Source organism: Merops nubicus, unplaced genomic scaffold (genome assembly GCF_000691845.1).
Source record: "Merops nubicus isolate BGI_N331 unplaced genomic scaffold, ASM69184v1 scaffold94, whole genome shotgun sequence".
Classification (NCBI taxonomy): domain Eukaryota; kingdom Metazoa; phylum Chordata; class Aves; order Coraciiformes; family Meropidae; genus Merops; species Merops nubicus.
The window spans coordinates 1,095-15,068 of record NW_008604643.1 but is presented as its reverse complement, the minus strand read 5'-3'; the positions used below and the strand labels follow the sequence as shown (position 1 = coordinate 15,068).

Genomic DNA, 13,974 nt, shown 5'->3' with positions numbered 1-13,974 from the left:
CATTATAACAAGTTGAACTCTTCCACATCAGAGGAAATAACAAGCTAATTGTGATCTTAATAGGTTTCCCAGGTGCTTGCTGCAATCAGACCTACCTTTTTAACAGTCCTCATTGCTTATGAATTACATTTCCTCTCTTAATTTCTCGATTTCTTTCCTATTCCTTGATGAGTATGGAAACCAGTACAACTAATCACTTCTAAACTATGCATGTGAATCATCTCAGAAGCACATGGTTGGGAATCTTACTCTAGGCCAAGAGGCCATTTTAAATATAAAACAGTTTCTCATCTTGTGGTAGGGACTTACTGTGAACTTCAGTAGAGCCAGGGGCTGCGTGTAACAACTAGCTCTTAGGCAGGAATTTTCATTCTAAACTAATTAATATGTCCTAAATCCTAACCGACTGTAAATGAGAAATAATTTGAGATGACTGACTCACCTGATAATTCTTTTCTTTCCTATTTAAACTCTCTGAGAGCTCCATCAAATGGACTTCAATTAGCCTAACGCTCTAACTGCTGTGACTAAATACTATGTGAGTATTATTTGTCTCAAATTATGTCATATTATGATATACGTTTCAAGTTTAAAAGTGTTTCTTGATGCAATGTATTATTTATATATGGTGTGACTGCAATGGAGTTGTGATATGCAAATGAGATTACAATTAGAAGTAGGATGTGTGGCTAAAACTGGTATCTGTTTTCTTTAATATACTAATTCTATACAATTGTTCAGCAAATTATTCATGAACAACACCCTACATAAGACTCTTGTCATATCAAAATGGCACATTTGAATCCTGATCCACAGTATTTTTTGCTGTCTTGAATAGGATTTAGTCCAGTTTTTCTCCTTACATGGACCTTTCTTTGGCTTACCCATAAAATCAGTGGTCTATGCCATCTTCATATCTATTGCCATTTCCCAAGTGTTGGAGGTTTTTTGGATTCACAAGAACAATGTCATATGTGATCAGGATGTATTTTCAGTTTTTGTAAATCTGTAGAGCCAGTCATATCTTCTCTGTTTATCAACAACTAACTGTGACCTTACAAGGACTTATGAAGTCTACAGAGAATACATACTTTGATAGTTGCATTCCTCCCTGTGGAACCCTAAGGCAGAAAATCAGAAAAAGACCCACATTTCTTTATAAGGAATTTTCTAAGAGTAGTGAGAAGTGAACTCCAATGCTATAGTGACCAGCTGGAATGATATAGTGAACCTGAAGGTAGCGGGAAGCAAAGTTTAGATTAACCATGTTTATGCTTTATGCTGCAGGATTTTCATCTTATGATCATTTCCTCTGGAAAGTCCATGACCTGCCAAAAGTTAGATAAACAGCTACATATACAAGTGTGTGGGGGAGTATACACATGTGTATCATAATGTACACTCAGTAAATAAGCATGCAGCAAAGCACGTTTTCCCAAATGGCATTTGATTTATCTTGCAACACCAAAAATGGTAATATATATTCCATTTTTCTGTCTAAAAATGTAGACTTCCTTAGTTTTGAGTGATATTTTAATATTTATAAGATTTCACTTTCTCTGGAACTATTTTGTAACCCAAAACAATGAGTATTCTCTACATCTTTGCATTTACTGATGGAAGAAGGGGTCACAGCTGGTCAAAACCAGGGAAGTATCACATGCTTCTGACAGGCTGTGAATGCAGTATTTATTCCTGCAAACAACAATTCAGAGAAGTCATAGATGTGCTGGGTTCCTCAACAAAGCAGAAAGCGTGTATCTGGAAAATACCTTGCTTGCAACACATTTTCCAAATATTTCTAAACTGGATATGAATGGTTCTTTAATTAAACAAATTGTCTCCAAACAAAATTGAGACAGTCTTCAAAATTCAGTTGCTTGGAGTTCTTGTTTGCTGGCAATAAATACTAGCCAAAGGAAAACAATATTGAAAACATTCATTTGCCTAGGTTACAGTGCAACCAACTTTAAAAAGCCTAAATAATTTTTTTTTTATGTCTTTTAATGATTCAGCTTAAAACTTTCTACCATTATGAAGTATAGATAGAGCATAAAGGTTTTTTTTCTATTTACTTACATTTTATGCTATTTTATTTTGGTTCCTTGTATAAAACATTAGCAATGTGTTCCAATTTAAGCTTGCATCTAAGGTGCAGAATGCCAAGGGAAAATGACAGCTAGACAAGCTGTCCTTGGCAACTTAATATTTATATAATTTACTTAAAATTATTATCTGGATGAAATTCTGTAATCAATACATTCCTGAAAAGCCGTAATAGAAGAAACATCTCAAAAAGCAAATATAAAATTATTAATTAATTTTTTCTATTATATCTGGGTAATTACTCCAAGAACTTTGTAGTGTGTATCTACTGCACCTAAGCATTAAAACCCATAAGTTTTTTGCAACATTTGAGATTAAAATCTCAGGAAATTAGACCTAGACAAGCCTCTGTTTCTGAAGATAATAATGTAGAAATAGGAAAAAAATATCTAAATGTTTAACAATTATTAAATTAAGTATAAATTTGATTTTAAAATGACAAAGGACTTAGATTGCCCTTATTTATTTTCAGCAGCAGATTCTTCGCAATGAATAACACTTCACAAAGTTGTCTCTTCCTTGTAGTGTCTTCCTTATACTGTGATTTTATGCACATAAGTTACAATGAGATGCTCTTTAAAATTCCTTTGTTTATGAGCAGTGGTATAAGGAAGCATAAAATAACAGTGAGTACTCAGGGAAATCCGCAGTATAAAGTTCTCAACCAGTGCAGAGATAGCTAAAAAGAAACCTCTTTAATCTGTATGTATGTCGTGGGCTGAATTTGTAAGACTGTAGTTCCTGAGCGTCCCAGAGCTCCTCCATCAATGCACAGCCCTTATAAAGTTTAATCAGCAGCCTAGATTACAGCACCTGCTTTAATCTTTAGCAGAGCCAGTGTAGAAGTCGTTGAAACCATAATCTTTTCTACTGGGGTCTACCGTTACAGCTCCAGAGTGAAGCTGGGGCAGGAGAGATTCTCATGGATTGATTTCTTCACTTTTTAACAGAAAATTATTTAGCTATCTGCATGTATTGTAATTATGTCACATGGTCTTTTTACACTGAAGTTTATAATTCAGAAAACATAAAATTAGTATAAAACACAGTAAGTCTTTGAAGCAGAATTTCTGATAGATTTCTCTCAGGGAATTGTTAAGTGGTAATGTAATTAGAAATATAAAATGCAACATTTATATGGATTAGTCCTTATTACAGAGATAAATTGTCTATTGGTCATGCACATATTTATTAATTAGATCCTGCGAACATATTTATAAAGAAGAGCTAAGAATGTCCCACTGAAATGTCATTCTGACTTTACCTGGTGAAGTTCTGTTTGTTCCATCACCAAAAAAGCAACCTAATTATCTCATGTATGGTTCCAGAAACCCTCAGAATATTGTAAAGGTGCAAGAGCTATTCAACTTGGCTAAGGCCAGGGAAATGAAATTTTGAATTAGCCGTTCTTTGGGAAAATACATTTAAATGGAGCCTGGAAGTTACAGAACATGCAATGCCCCATTAATTTTGACCTTTACAGAATTAAGACCCTTCTTTTTGAAAGTAGGGTACATTAAGCACTTGTATTCTCACCTGTACCGAACCGGGAATTAATCATAAATCAGAGAGCAATGACCCAAGTAGTCCACTCAGCTAGATTTCTTTATTCCTACACAGCAGTAGACTAATGATCCAGAAGGTAATCCCTGTTAAGGATTAAGAAAATTGGATTAAAAAATATGGGCTATAGCCATGTAAAAGGATGCATTCTGACATCTAGGTGAAACTACCTAATAACCTGGGAACCTGCCTGTTTAAAAATCCAGTTTTCCCTTTACCCACATTTTAGAGTGGATTGAGTGGCTCCTCCTCCACTCACCCCAAAAAGGGTATTGTATTTCAAGTGCCTGGTGATTCTGCTTCCTCAGCTTTTGGAAACTTGTAAACATTAAAGAAGTACCAAAAAAAAGAACTCTAAAACTATCCAGACTGAAAAATCAGCTCTTCCAAAGTCCTCAAAACAGAGGCCCTCAAAATCACTAGCCACTTTTCCAAAATGACTGCAATAAAGAAGAGACATTCAGAGTCATTTAATAATTTTGAAGGTGAAGTTGCATTTGGTAAACTGTAATATGGGAGTAGTAAACTCACTCAAATGGAGAGTACTTTACAAGATGAGACAAAAAAGATTTTGTTTCTTCAGTCTAACAAAGCAAGGGCTGGTAGAGAAATGCAGTCTATAAATACATCTAGGAATAGAACTCACTGAGAAGAGTAATGGTACTCTTACAATGAGAACATTAAGATGGTAATAAATGATTGGTAAGGTGTCTGTCAAACATTTATGCTCACAGTTAAAGGAAGGTTCCCAATAAGCACAGCCACGAGATCCAGAAGCTGCTGTGCAGCAGCAGAATGAGGGGACAAACAACCCAGTTGTGCTCCTTGTCATGTTATGGAGCTTATTATCTTGATGAATGGTTTTGTATGATGTGAGGTCCTTTGACAGCAAGAGTTGACACCTTTCTTCTCAAAGCAAGTCTTAAATCTACAGGGAACAAACACCCATATATAAACTAGATTCAACATCAGGTACTTTCTTGAGTACACAGTCTTCACCTGCTCTGTCTCAACATTTGCCAGTTTCTTCTTTCTTACTGCATGCTTCCCTTCTCAAGCCCAGAGACCAACCTCACTTACAGTCTTTTAAGTATGTTATCCTATGCAAAACTCTAGTATTAATCACTCAGTGGGGAAGGACAAGATCTTTTTTCTCCTTATTATTGAAACAACCCCAATCCTTTCCTAAAAACATGCTCTAATGAAAATGTTTTCACCAAGAGAATGTTGATATTTTGATAAGAGAATTATCTTTTTTCACTGTACTTTTATGATTTATGTCACTTTCAGCTTAATCTTTGAATAACCACTCATATTTTTATTTATGAATGTTGATAAATTAAGTTATTAAAAACACATCCCCACAAGGGAAAGCTACTTTTTCTCCTCCCTACTAAGTGGCTTGCATGCATCTGTTTATAAAACTGAAGTAAAACTTTTCCTGTTTCTTACTTCAGAAGCAAAAGATGAATCAAATTATTCTTCAGACTTCTTTAAAGATTGATGTAAAAGACCAGTGTCTAGTTTCCTACCTTCAGCCTTAAACCATCTTGTCAACCTGGCAAGCCATTTCTCTATGACTGTTCCAAAGGAGAAAGAAAAGCTGAAAATACTGTATTTACCCGAGCCAGAGTGAGCCCCAAGAGGCCACACATTCTGTTTGATGTATCCAAGGAAAGGTCAGCCTTCTGTGCCTTTCACAAACCAAATGAGAAAACTCTAGTGGGAAGTGAGGGACTGTTTGTGAGCAGGACAGGTTGCTCCTGCAAATCTAGTTGTGCCATGTTCTCTGCAGTACTCATCTCCATAACCAAGGCTGGCAGTTATTAAATTACTGCACCATAAATTTAAGATCTGCTGTAACTGTTCCTCTCAAAAACGTAAGTATACACACATATACCAGCTTTGCAAGCCAAAGCTGAGACTGTTAACAGAGGGGGGAAGCTTAGTGTAAGTAAAGGAGGAAGAGACAAAATAAGGAAAAATGAAAGAGGTAGTGCAAAGCATAATCACAAGAAACAATGGACAGCCTTTTCCATCTACCTTTCCCTAATGCCTTGCAAGCAAATAAATTGTTCCTATATACGTAATCTCTTAGCCAAAGATATGTCCTTGAAGAGAATTCAGTATTTTTATGCATCAAGTTATACCTGTGCTTTGGATTCAAGTTATCCATTTTCATATTTTTAAACAGAAATTTTGGTTCAGCATTTCAGGTGGAACAAATACTCATAACCCCTCAAACCCATTTAAAATATCAGAGGAATTGTTAGAGTTTTATTAATTTCTGATGTGTTTTTACTGGTTAGAACTTTAAAATGTGTTGTCACCTTTTGTAGTTCTCGTGTTTTATATGCAATCCTGAGGGTTGCTGTGGGGTGGGTAATGATTGTAAAGATGTACCCAAGCATGTAAATCTTCTCCGTAGACTCAGAATCAGAAAATATCCCCTTCCAGTGCTGGTAAAAATGCACTTAAAGGTGATCCTGTCCCTTTCTTTAAGAGCTCCATGGAGTAGGTCCAAAAAAAACCCCCATTCAATAAAACAAAAACCAATGAGTTCTACCCTCTACAATCACAGTTATTTCTGTCTTGTTAGAAGTGAAATTCTAGGGAAATATGGTGAGATATTTCTTTAACATATACCCCAGTAACCCTTCACAGACTTATTCCTTCCTCCTGACTGGCTGCATTTTTTCTTCTAAATCACCTAGGTAATTGTTTTCCTCATAGCAATCCTCTTGACACTGTCTTCGGAGTTGCCCCATTTCATCCTCTTAATTAATATTAACACTTTGATTCCACTTTTATGACATTTTGCAGATGATTGTAAGATTGTTGACATGTCAAGCGACATTGGTGACATGTGAGACTGGTGACATGTCAAGACTCATTGACAGAGTGAAAATTTGTCTCATTTAGTGAAATGCTGCAATTTTCTCTTCAATTTTTATCACTTGACCTTACCATAACCACCTGCTCATGGAGCTGAGGTGTACAATGTTACATTCTTCACAATTAACTAACCTCAATATATTAATTTGGTCTTATATCTCCTATAGAATGTCAAAAGATGTGATAAGTTAAACCCCATCCTTTAACACAAATATCAACTCAAGCATAGTGTTCTGGAGGTTAGTATCTCTCTTTTCAGTGCTAGGTTTTGCAACACGGAATTGTACACAGAATGTACAAAGAATTTAGCATGCCTTTTGCAGACTGTTTTCTAACCCTCTGATGAAGCTATCAGTATTATTTTAATTATTACTACAAGGTTTTTAATTTTCTATTTTATAATATATATAGAATTTACTAATAAGCACACACATTTTTTTCTGTAACCCCCTCCATCTCCATTGTAACACAGCAAATGACATGTTCTAATTTTCGTCAGTTCTGCAGTTTTCTGTGGAGAAGAAAATATTTGGGATATTAAGCATTAGACATGGACTACAAGCTCTTCCATCCAATGCCTTATTGGTAAACTGGAAATAATTTTTTTAAAAGGAAAATTTGGAAAAAAAAAATTAATTCTGGAATTGTGGACTCAGAACTTTAATCATTCTAATTTTCATTACTTTAAATTGAATGAACATTACGTATATTTAAACAAAAAGTTTTGTGTATGAAGACTTTGTGCAACTTTTTTTCAGTTTAATTTTTTTTACTTTTTTTTTTTTTTAAGATTACTTATCACAGAAATACTAACAAAGTTGAAACTACACCAAAGAAAATTTCCTACTAGGTAGTATAGCATCAGTCAGTTAGTATTCTTCAAGTATATCCAAAGCCACTTTTGTGCTCAAATTTTCATAAGAGGAATTGAGAGTGGACTACCATTAGAAGACCACTTTTCAAGTGGTCAACACTTCAAACACTTCAACACTTCAAATTTACATCTAACTTTTGTGAACCATTCACTGGGTTAGGTTAAAATAAATTCTGATGAGGCTCGATAGAAATAGTAATAATAGCATCTGATCTGTGCAAGCTGGTTTTCTTTTGCCATGCAGTTCCAAATGTTCAAAAAAATTGCAAATCAGAAGGCTACATAATTATGAGAACTAGTCTTCAGAAATCTCAATTTTGTCATGTTTGAAGCTTCCTTCTAAATGAGAACAGTATACTTATAAGTGAAACTTGTAAATCAGTTTTATCACTGTCTATGCATGCATATGTATGATATATAGATATACTTGAAATTGGACTTGTAAGTAGGTATGATAAGTTTTCTACTTGAAATTTAATCTAAGAAGTGGGAGAGGAGTCATGGGAGTGTCCTGGCTAGTGTCATGTATGAACATGCATTTCACATGTTCATGCAGCACCACATGCTTCCCTTACTGCAATGGCTTGGTCTTTAAAACAGTAAATAACTATTTGGAAAATGATCCAATTGTTTAAATCTGAAAATCAGCTGAAAATTTCTGGTTCCATACTAAGCTACAATGACATAAAGATAAAGAAATTTGGACTGGAGGTTTAATTGCTTGTTTTTCAGATATAACATTGTGTTTCTCAGTTTAAAAATAATATCTTCCTCTATTACTGTAACAGAGATACCTACTGTGACCTCTACTGTTCCAGGTACATACGACATTGATTCAAAACAGTAATAGTTTGCCATGATAATAAAATGATTTATTGTCTGCGTATTCTGCAAATTACATTCATTTTGTAAAAATAGTAAAGTGTCTTCAGATCTATTAAATATATATAAGCAGTAGTTTCATCATCGAAGCTACAGACAATTAAATGTAGAATAACCAATGACTTCAGACATCAAATTAATCAAGGGATAACACTCTTTGTGTGCTTTGTCAGCCACAGCGTATCCAAAACATGACTGAAAATAAAGGATACATTTTTGGTCTTAATATAATTTGGGTATTGTGAAATATTAAAAATCTGAACAGGAATAATATACGTTGTCAGAGGTCAAATAATTTCTAATGTTTTTTCATTTTCTCTGGTCGCTTGGTGTGCTGCTAAGAAAGCATTCCCTTTTTATCGGCAGTAACATTCAGCCATCTTTGCAATGCAATTTTACACATTTTACATTTTCTTTTCCTCATGTTTTTACACTTGTTTATGAAACTATCTGGAAATGTATCCCTGTTATCATACAGGCTTATCTGAAGTTGTACTGCACCTAAATAAGCCAATTAATTTGTAATGATGGGCTCTTTTCAGCTGCACACTCATTTTCAAATTAATTTATTGAAGTAAGGGATTTACAGCATATGGACTCAGACTTCTCATGAGTTAAACTGGCATTCATATGTACAGGTTTCAGTAGAGAACTCTAGAGTAATATTTACAATGTAAATATCAACTTTTATTACATAAGAAACAAATATATCACAACTTTCACTTCACAACATATTTGTTCTGGTTTGATGACTAAAGTCATCTCTTTGAAATACTATGTGGAACTCAAAAATAGCTTGTTCTTGTAGACTTTACCAGATGTCCTTCAGAGGTCCTGAAAAGCAAAGAAGAAATATGTTTTAAAAGTTATTTTTCTAAGCAGTTGCATCATGAGGTATATAAAAGCAGAGAAAGGACAAGAAGTAACACTTGATACAAAGCAATTGCACGAAATAGAGCTATTGACAGGGGCTTGGTGGGCATTACAGTCAGCAGACAAGGCTGTAGGATGAGGAAGAAAGGCCGAAGAATTAGGCAAAAATGTTACTGCACATTGATCTAGAGCACAGAACAGCTCACTTTGAAAACAACAGTATCATTAAATAGATACATGAATGCAGGTCGCTTACTGCACCAGCAACAGGGCACTGTGTTAAAATGAACAGGAACTGTCAATCGTGAGGTAGTGATAGGCAGATCTGGATCATCAGTACAGTCCATAAGAAAGGAAAGGACTGAAAATATTTGCAGGAAGACACCTGTGACCCATAGCACCACTACTCTCACTTAGTCAATGCCAGAAGTTTTAGAAGGTGCAAAATCCAGAAGCGGATATTTTTGCAATGTGTAAAAAGAATATTTTTTCCTGAATCTCATCACTTAGAAGTTGTTTTGTGCCCTGAGGCATGAGCAGTTTATATCCTGTTTAATCTTTTGGAATTTTGGAGGACCTGCCACGTTTGTGGAACGGAAAAGAACATTTTCTTTCAGACTTGGAAGGAAACAACAGTCTGGAGAAATATCTTTTCTTTCATATCCCTCCTCCCTCAAAAAAAAAAAAAATCTTTAAAAGCAACCTTTTTTCTTTTTTCTTTACTTGTGGTTGAGGCACAGCTAAATGACAAAATGCCTGTCATCAACTTCATAATACATATTCAGGAATACCAAGCTGGATTCACTCCTAAGTTACCCTTTTGATTTTACATCTCTGCAAGTGCTCTGATGTAGAAGGGTTTACATTTCAGGAAACCAAAGAAACATATTTACGAATAATTTTAGAAAAACAGTAGTAGCTAAATGTAAAACAGTTGCTGCAATATTTCCATGTCGGACAATCCCTCTTCAGCACACCTTAGGTGGGAGTCAAGTGCTTTCTTAATGCTTAGGGCTCACACTGCTGATCCTCTTAGTTCTAGGGGCAACTCCCTTCTAATGAAATAGATGTTAAATAAAATATGCAGCTTTTTTATTACTATTGTTAAAAGAAATATCCTTAGATTTGTTGTCTGAAGAAATAATAATCTTTGTTATTAAAAATGAGTCAATTCTAGTTTTATGCTGCAGTGCACACAAGTTGAAACACCCAGGTGAGTTAGGTATATTATTAACAGTGCCATTTAATTAGGAATTTTCAATAATAGCGATCATGGGATAACTTAATTATTGTTATTAAAATTATTATTATATTCAGACAAAATCCCTATAGAAACATTCACTCTTTCATGGAGCACGGCTCTCTTCTAGATGATTTTGTTCTTCTGACAGGCCACACTTCGTGTAGGATTACTTTCAATTTATGGGTTATGCCAAATAGCAGCAAGAGGAAAGGAAATCTGGGCTTACCAGTGGGAGGCGGCTCAGCAGCTCATCTACAGAATCATAGTTCTCTGAAAAAGAAGGTTCAAGAAGTTCTGCTTCATCTCGAAGTTTAGCAGGGTTTAGCTCTTCCTGGCTGTAATGGATCAGAAACAAGTTTTATTGCTTTAAGAAGAAAAAGTAAAGAATCAGGCAAAGCCGCCTTCTAGCTGTAGCTCTTGCATGTTTTATTACATTTATGCCAAAACGTTATAAATCACATGAAATAACGTGTTTAACTGGTGAAGAGACATGAGTTTAAAAGCAGTTGTGTAAATGAGTAAATAAGCAAACAATATAAGCTCTACAAAAACATAGGCTGGCACTTCTCACTTATACTGATTAGGATATATAGTTTTTCTGCTAAAAAGCAAAGGCTTTTTTTCTTAAAAGTGAGTTTTCAACAAATAGTGCATTTTCTTTATAAAATTGTTGTTCATGTTCCATAGCAATGTGGATTTTTCCTTAAGGGGCTTTTTTTAATAGGAAAAAAAGCATTTCAAGAATCTGTCAGAAACTTTTTTAAATTGCCAGGTGCTGTCCTCTCTTTTTTCTTTTATTCTAATCTGATCGCAGCATCAATTCCAGTCTGGAAGAAAATACTGTCTGTATTTGAAAACCATCTTAGAAACTACATTATAAAATCACTGTTGTTCACTGCTTTTTGTTTGTCCTCTCTGTATACATACATGGGTATAATTCTTGAAGTCTCAATATCATACAAATATTGAACCAATACGTATTTGCTTTCTTTAGTACCTTCTTTTTCCAGTTAAAACTGAGTTTAAGTATTTCTTCACAGCCATTTGCTTTCGAAAGCGGCTGTAGTTGTCAGTGAAGACAGCGTCAGAGTGACGTTTGACAGGACTGTCCTGAGAGCTGGCAAAACAATTACAAAGAAAAAAAATTAATAAAAGATACCCATTTAAAGGAAGCTACCATTAAATGAATAAAACAAAATTTACAATGTTGATTAGCTAAATAAAATCACGTTTTGAATTCTGCTTTTATTTCCACCTATGACTTTGGATTTTTCTTCTGTAGAAAAGAAGCCACTGTTTCTATTCCTTGCTATGTATTTTAGTAGCAAGTATCAAATTATAAGGCTCAATATTCAGTCTTTTTGGGCACACCTTCCACTGATTTTCTTCTCCTGCCAAACTCTGCCATGGCCCATGCAATTAGGATCCATACTCAATGATTTCTAGAGTCATATCCCAGAAATTCTGCAGGATCAAATGGCTGAACGTGGATTTCACAACTCCTTTCTAGCTCTTCTCGTAGCTCAGGCTATTCTTTTAATGAACTGACTTTATTTTGATTTCTATCATTTGTGTAAATTTATTGTAATACAATTCCAAGGTGCAGAGTGGTCTAAGTCACAGTAAGCTCTTAAGGGCCCTGGTCACTGTTCACACTGAACTCAGTTCAGTAAGGATGGAGCGTGCCACTGAGGAAAGCAAGAGTGTAGCATCACATACATAGCTACAAATGCTTATTTTAAGGAGGTATCAGGAGACAAAACACTCTTGTGAAATCCAAACTTGGACGTCTATTTTTCATGCATGATCTTGGGAAGCCTCAGCATGTTCTGCTTTAAATGATCTGTGGTAGTTTACAGCATATGAGAAGCTGGCACTATATGTGCTGAAAGAGAGGCAGCATTGACATAAACACAGGATCTCATTTTCAGTCAGTCTTTGAGCATATGAAGTAGGGACTCAAAGGAACTGTCATACTGGGACAGACTGAAGTATTCTATTTTGTTCCCAAGAGTGCCCTGTAGCTGCTGCTTCGGGATATGAAACCCAAGGAAGTATGTAGCCATCCTCCCCAGCATCCTGCAACCATTAGTTTATGAACATAAACCGGTCTGGAAGTTGCAACCAGAATCCTTGTCTATAGGTTTGCCACATTCTGTTTCAAATCGTTCTATAATACAGATCTCCCAAACATCTGGCAGTATGTTCTACAGCAGGAAAAAGTAATTCCTTCTTGTTTTCACTGTAAAACAATTGTTTCTTAATTTCATTGAGCATTCCCTTGTTGTAATGTAAGTACTGAGTAATCAGTAGTTTTGTATTTACTTTTGCCATTTGCCTGCCAAGATAATAAAAACACTGAGAGAAAAAAAAGCAGCAAATTGGTGTAATAATCATTATAATATTGACTGTATTTATTAGCAGTAGTGTTATGTGCAGAGTCTGTTACTCTACCCCTCACAGCTGTATCAGGAATAAATAGTAATGTATTCATTTAGTAACAAATACTGCTACGTTGTCATATAGGATTTTCAGCTCTCCCATCATTATATCAGTTTACCTTTCATTACCGTTAAATTGTAAAAATGAAAACTTAGACACAGAAGGATAAAAAATTGCCAATTAAGCCAGCTAGGAAAAAACTCTACCTAATGTAAGTGTCACCTCACCTAACTCGTTTTCTAAAAAGCGAATGCAGATATCTCTTCACAGCAAGTTTAGCCAAAAGATGGCTGTAGACACTGGTGAAAATTCCATCAGCATGCCTTGCATTTCTGAAATGGACAATAAATAAACTCTACAATACAACCTGGGTTCATGTCGTTTTGATAATGTTAATTTTGTAAAAATACTGCTTTCCTTATCTATTGTACCTATTAAATTAAGATAATTTCATTTAAAAACTTCCTGATTTTCACAATATACTTCTCAGCCTTTTCTGGGAAGTGCCAGAATGGCAATGCAATCAACATTTTTGCAGACTTTCCTACTGCTACCAGTATTCAACCAGCAGCCATGTGGTTTTCTTTTTTCTGTAATTGAGTCTTCCTTTCCTATTTCTCAGTTTGAAAATATGACCGATCTTTTTGCATGATTCAAGTAGTGCATCATTGTTTGTGATAATAAAGAAACTCACCTGTCAATAATTCTGGACAGATCAAAATAGAATTTCTCATTTTCAGGTAGTGTGTTCTGCAAAATGTCTGATTCAGACTTTAATGACCCATGGGCATGGTCAGGTTCACTGGCTCCATCAAATGGCATTCTGTTTCCCAAACTGTTGGAGAAAGAAACCACATGAAGTACAGTTAGCTAAGGACATGCAACACAACACTGCACCTTACATTCTGGTTTGCATCAAAATGCACACCTACCTATTTTAATCTGTAAGGCATTTTAAAGCAGTCTGGATAAACCAAAAATCACTTTCAGGTGTAATTCATGCTCTGTGATAGTGTAACCAACACAACAGATCCTTCTCTCTAATGCATCTTTTCTAGAGATGTGTTGTCATTGCACATAATTTATGCCAGTGAAC

General features: G+C 35.1%; 1 protein-coding gene across 1 annotated transcript; it reads right to left on the bottom strand.

Annotated features, from left to right (window-relative positions):
* Positions 1-8,879: 8,879 nt before the first annotated feature.
* LOC103771743 (VIP peptides) lies at positions 8,880-13,748 on the bottom strand (the record flags this gene model as incomplete). The annotated part of the gene is made up of 5 exons (XM_008939055.1): positions 8,880-9,154; positions 10,663-10,771; positions 11,434-11,553; positions 13,106-13,210; positions 13,573-13,748. Coding segments are annotated over 5 exons (519 nt in total), but the record flags the coding sequence as incomplete, so codon positions are not given.
* Between the last annotated feature and the right edge of the window lie 226 nt (positions 13,749-13,974).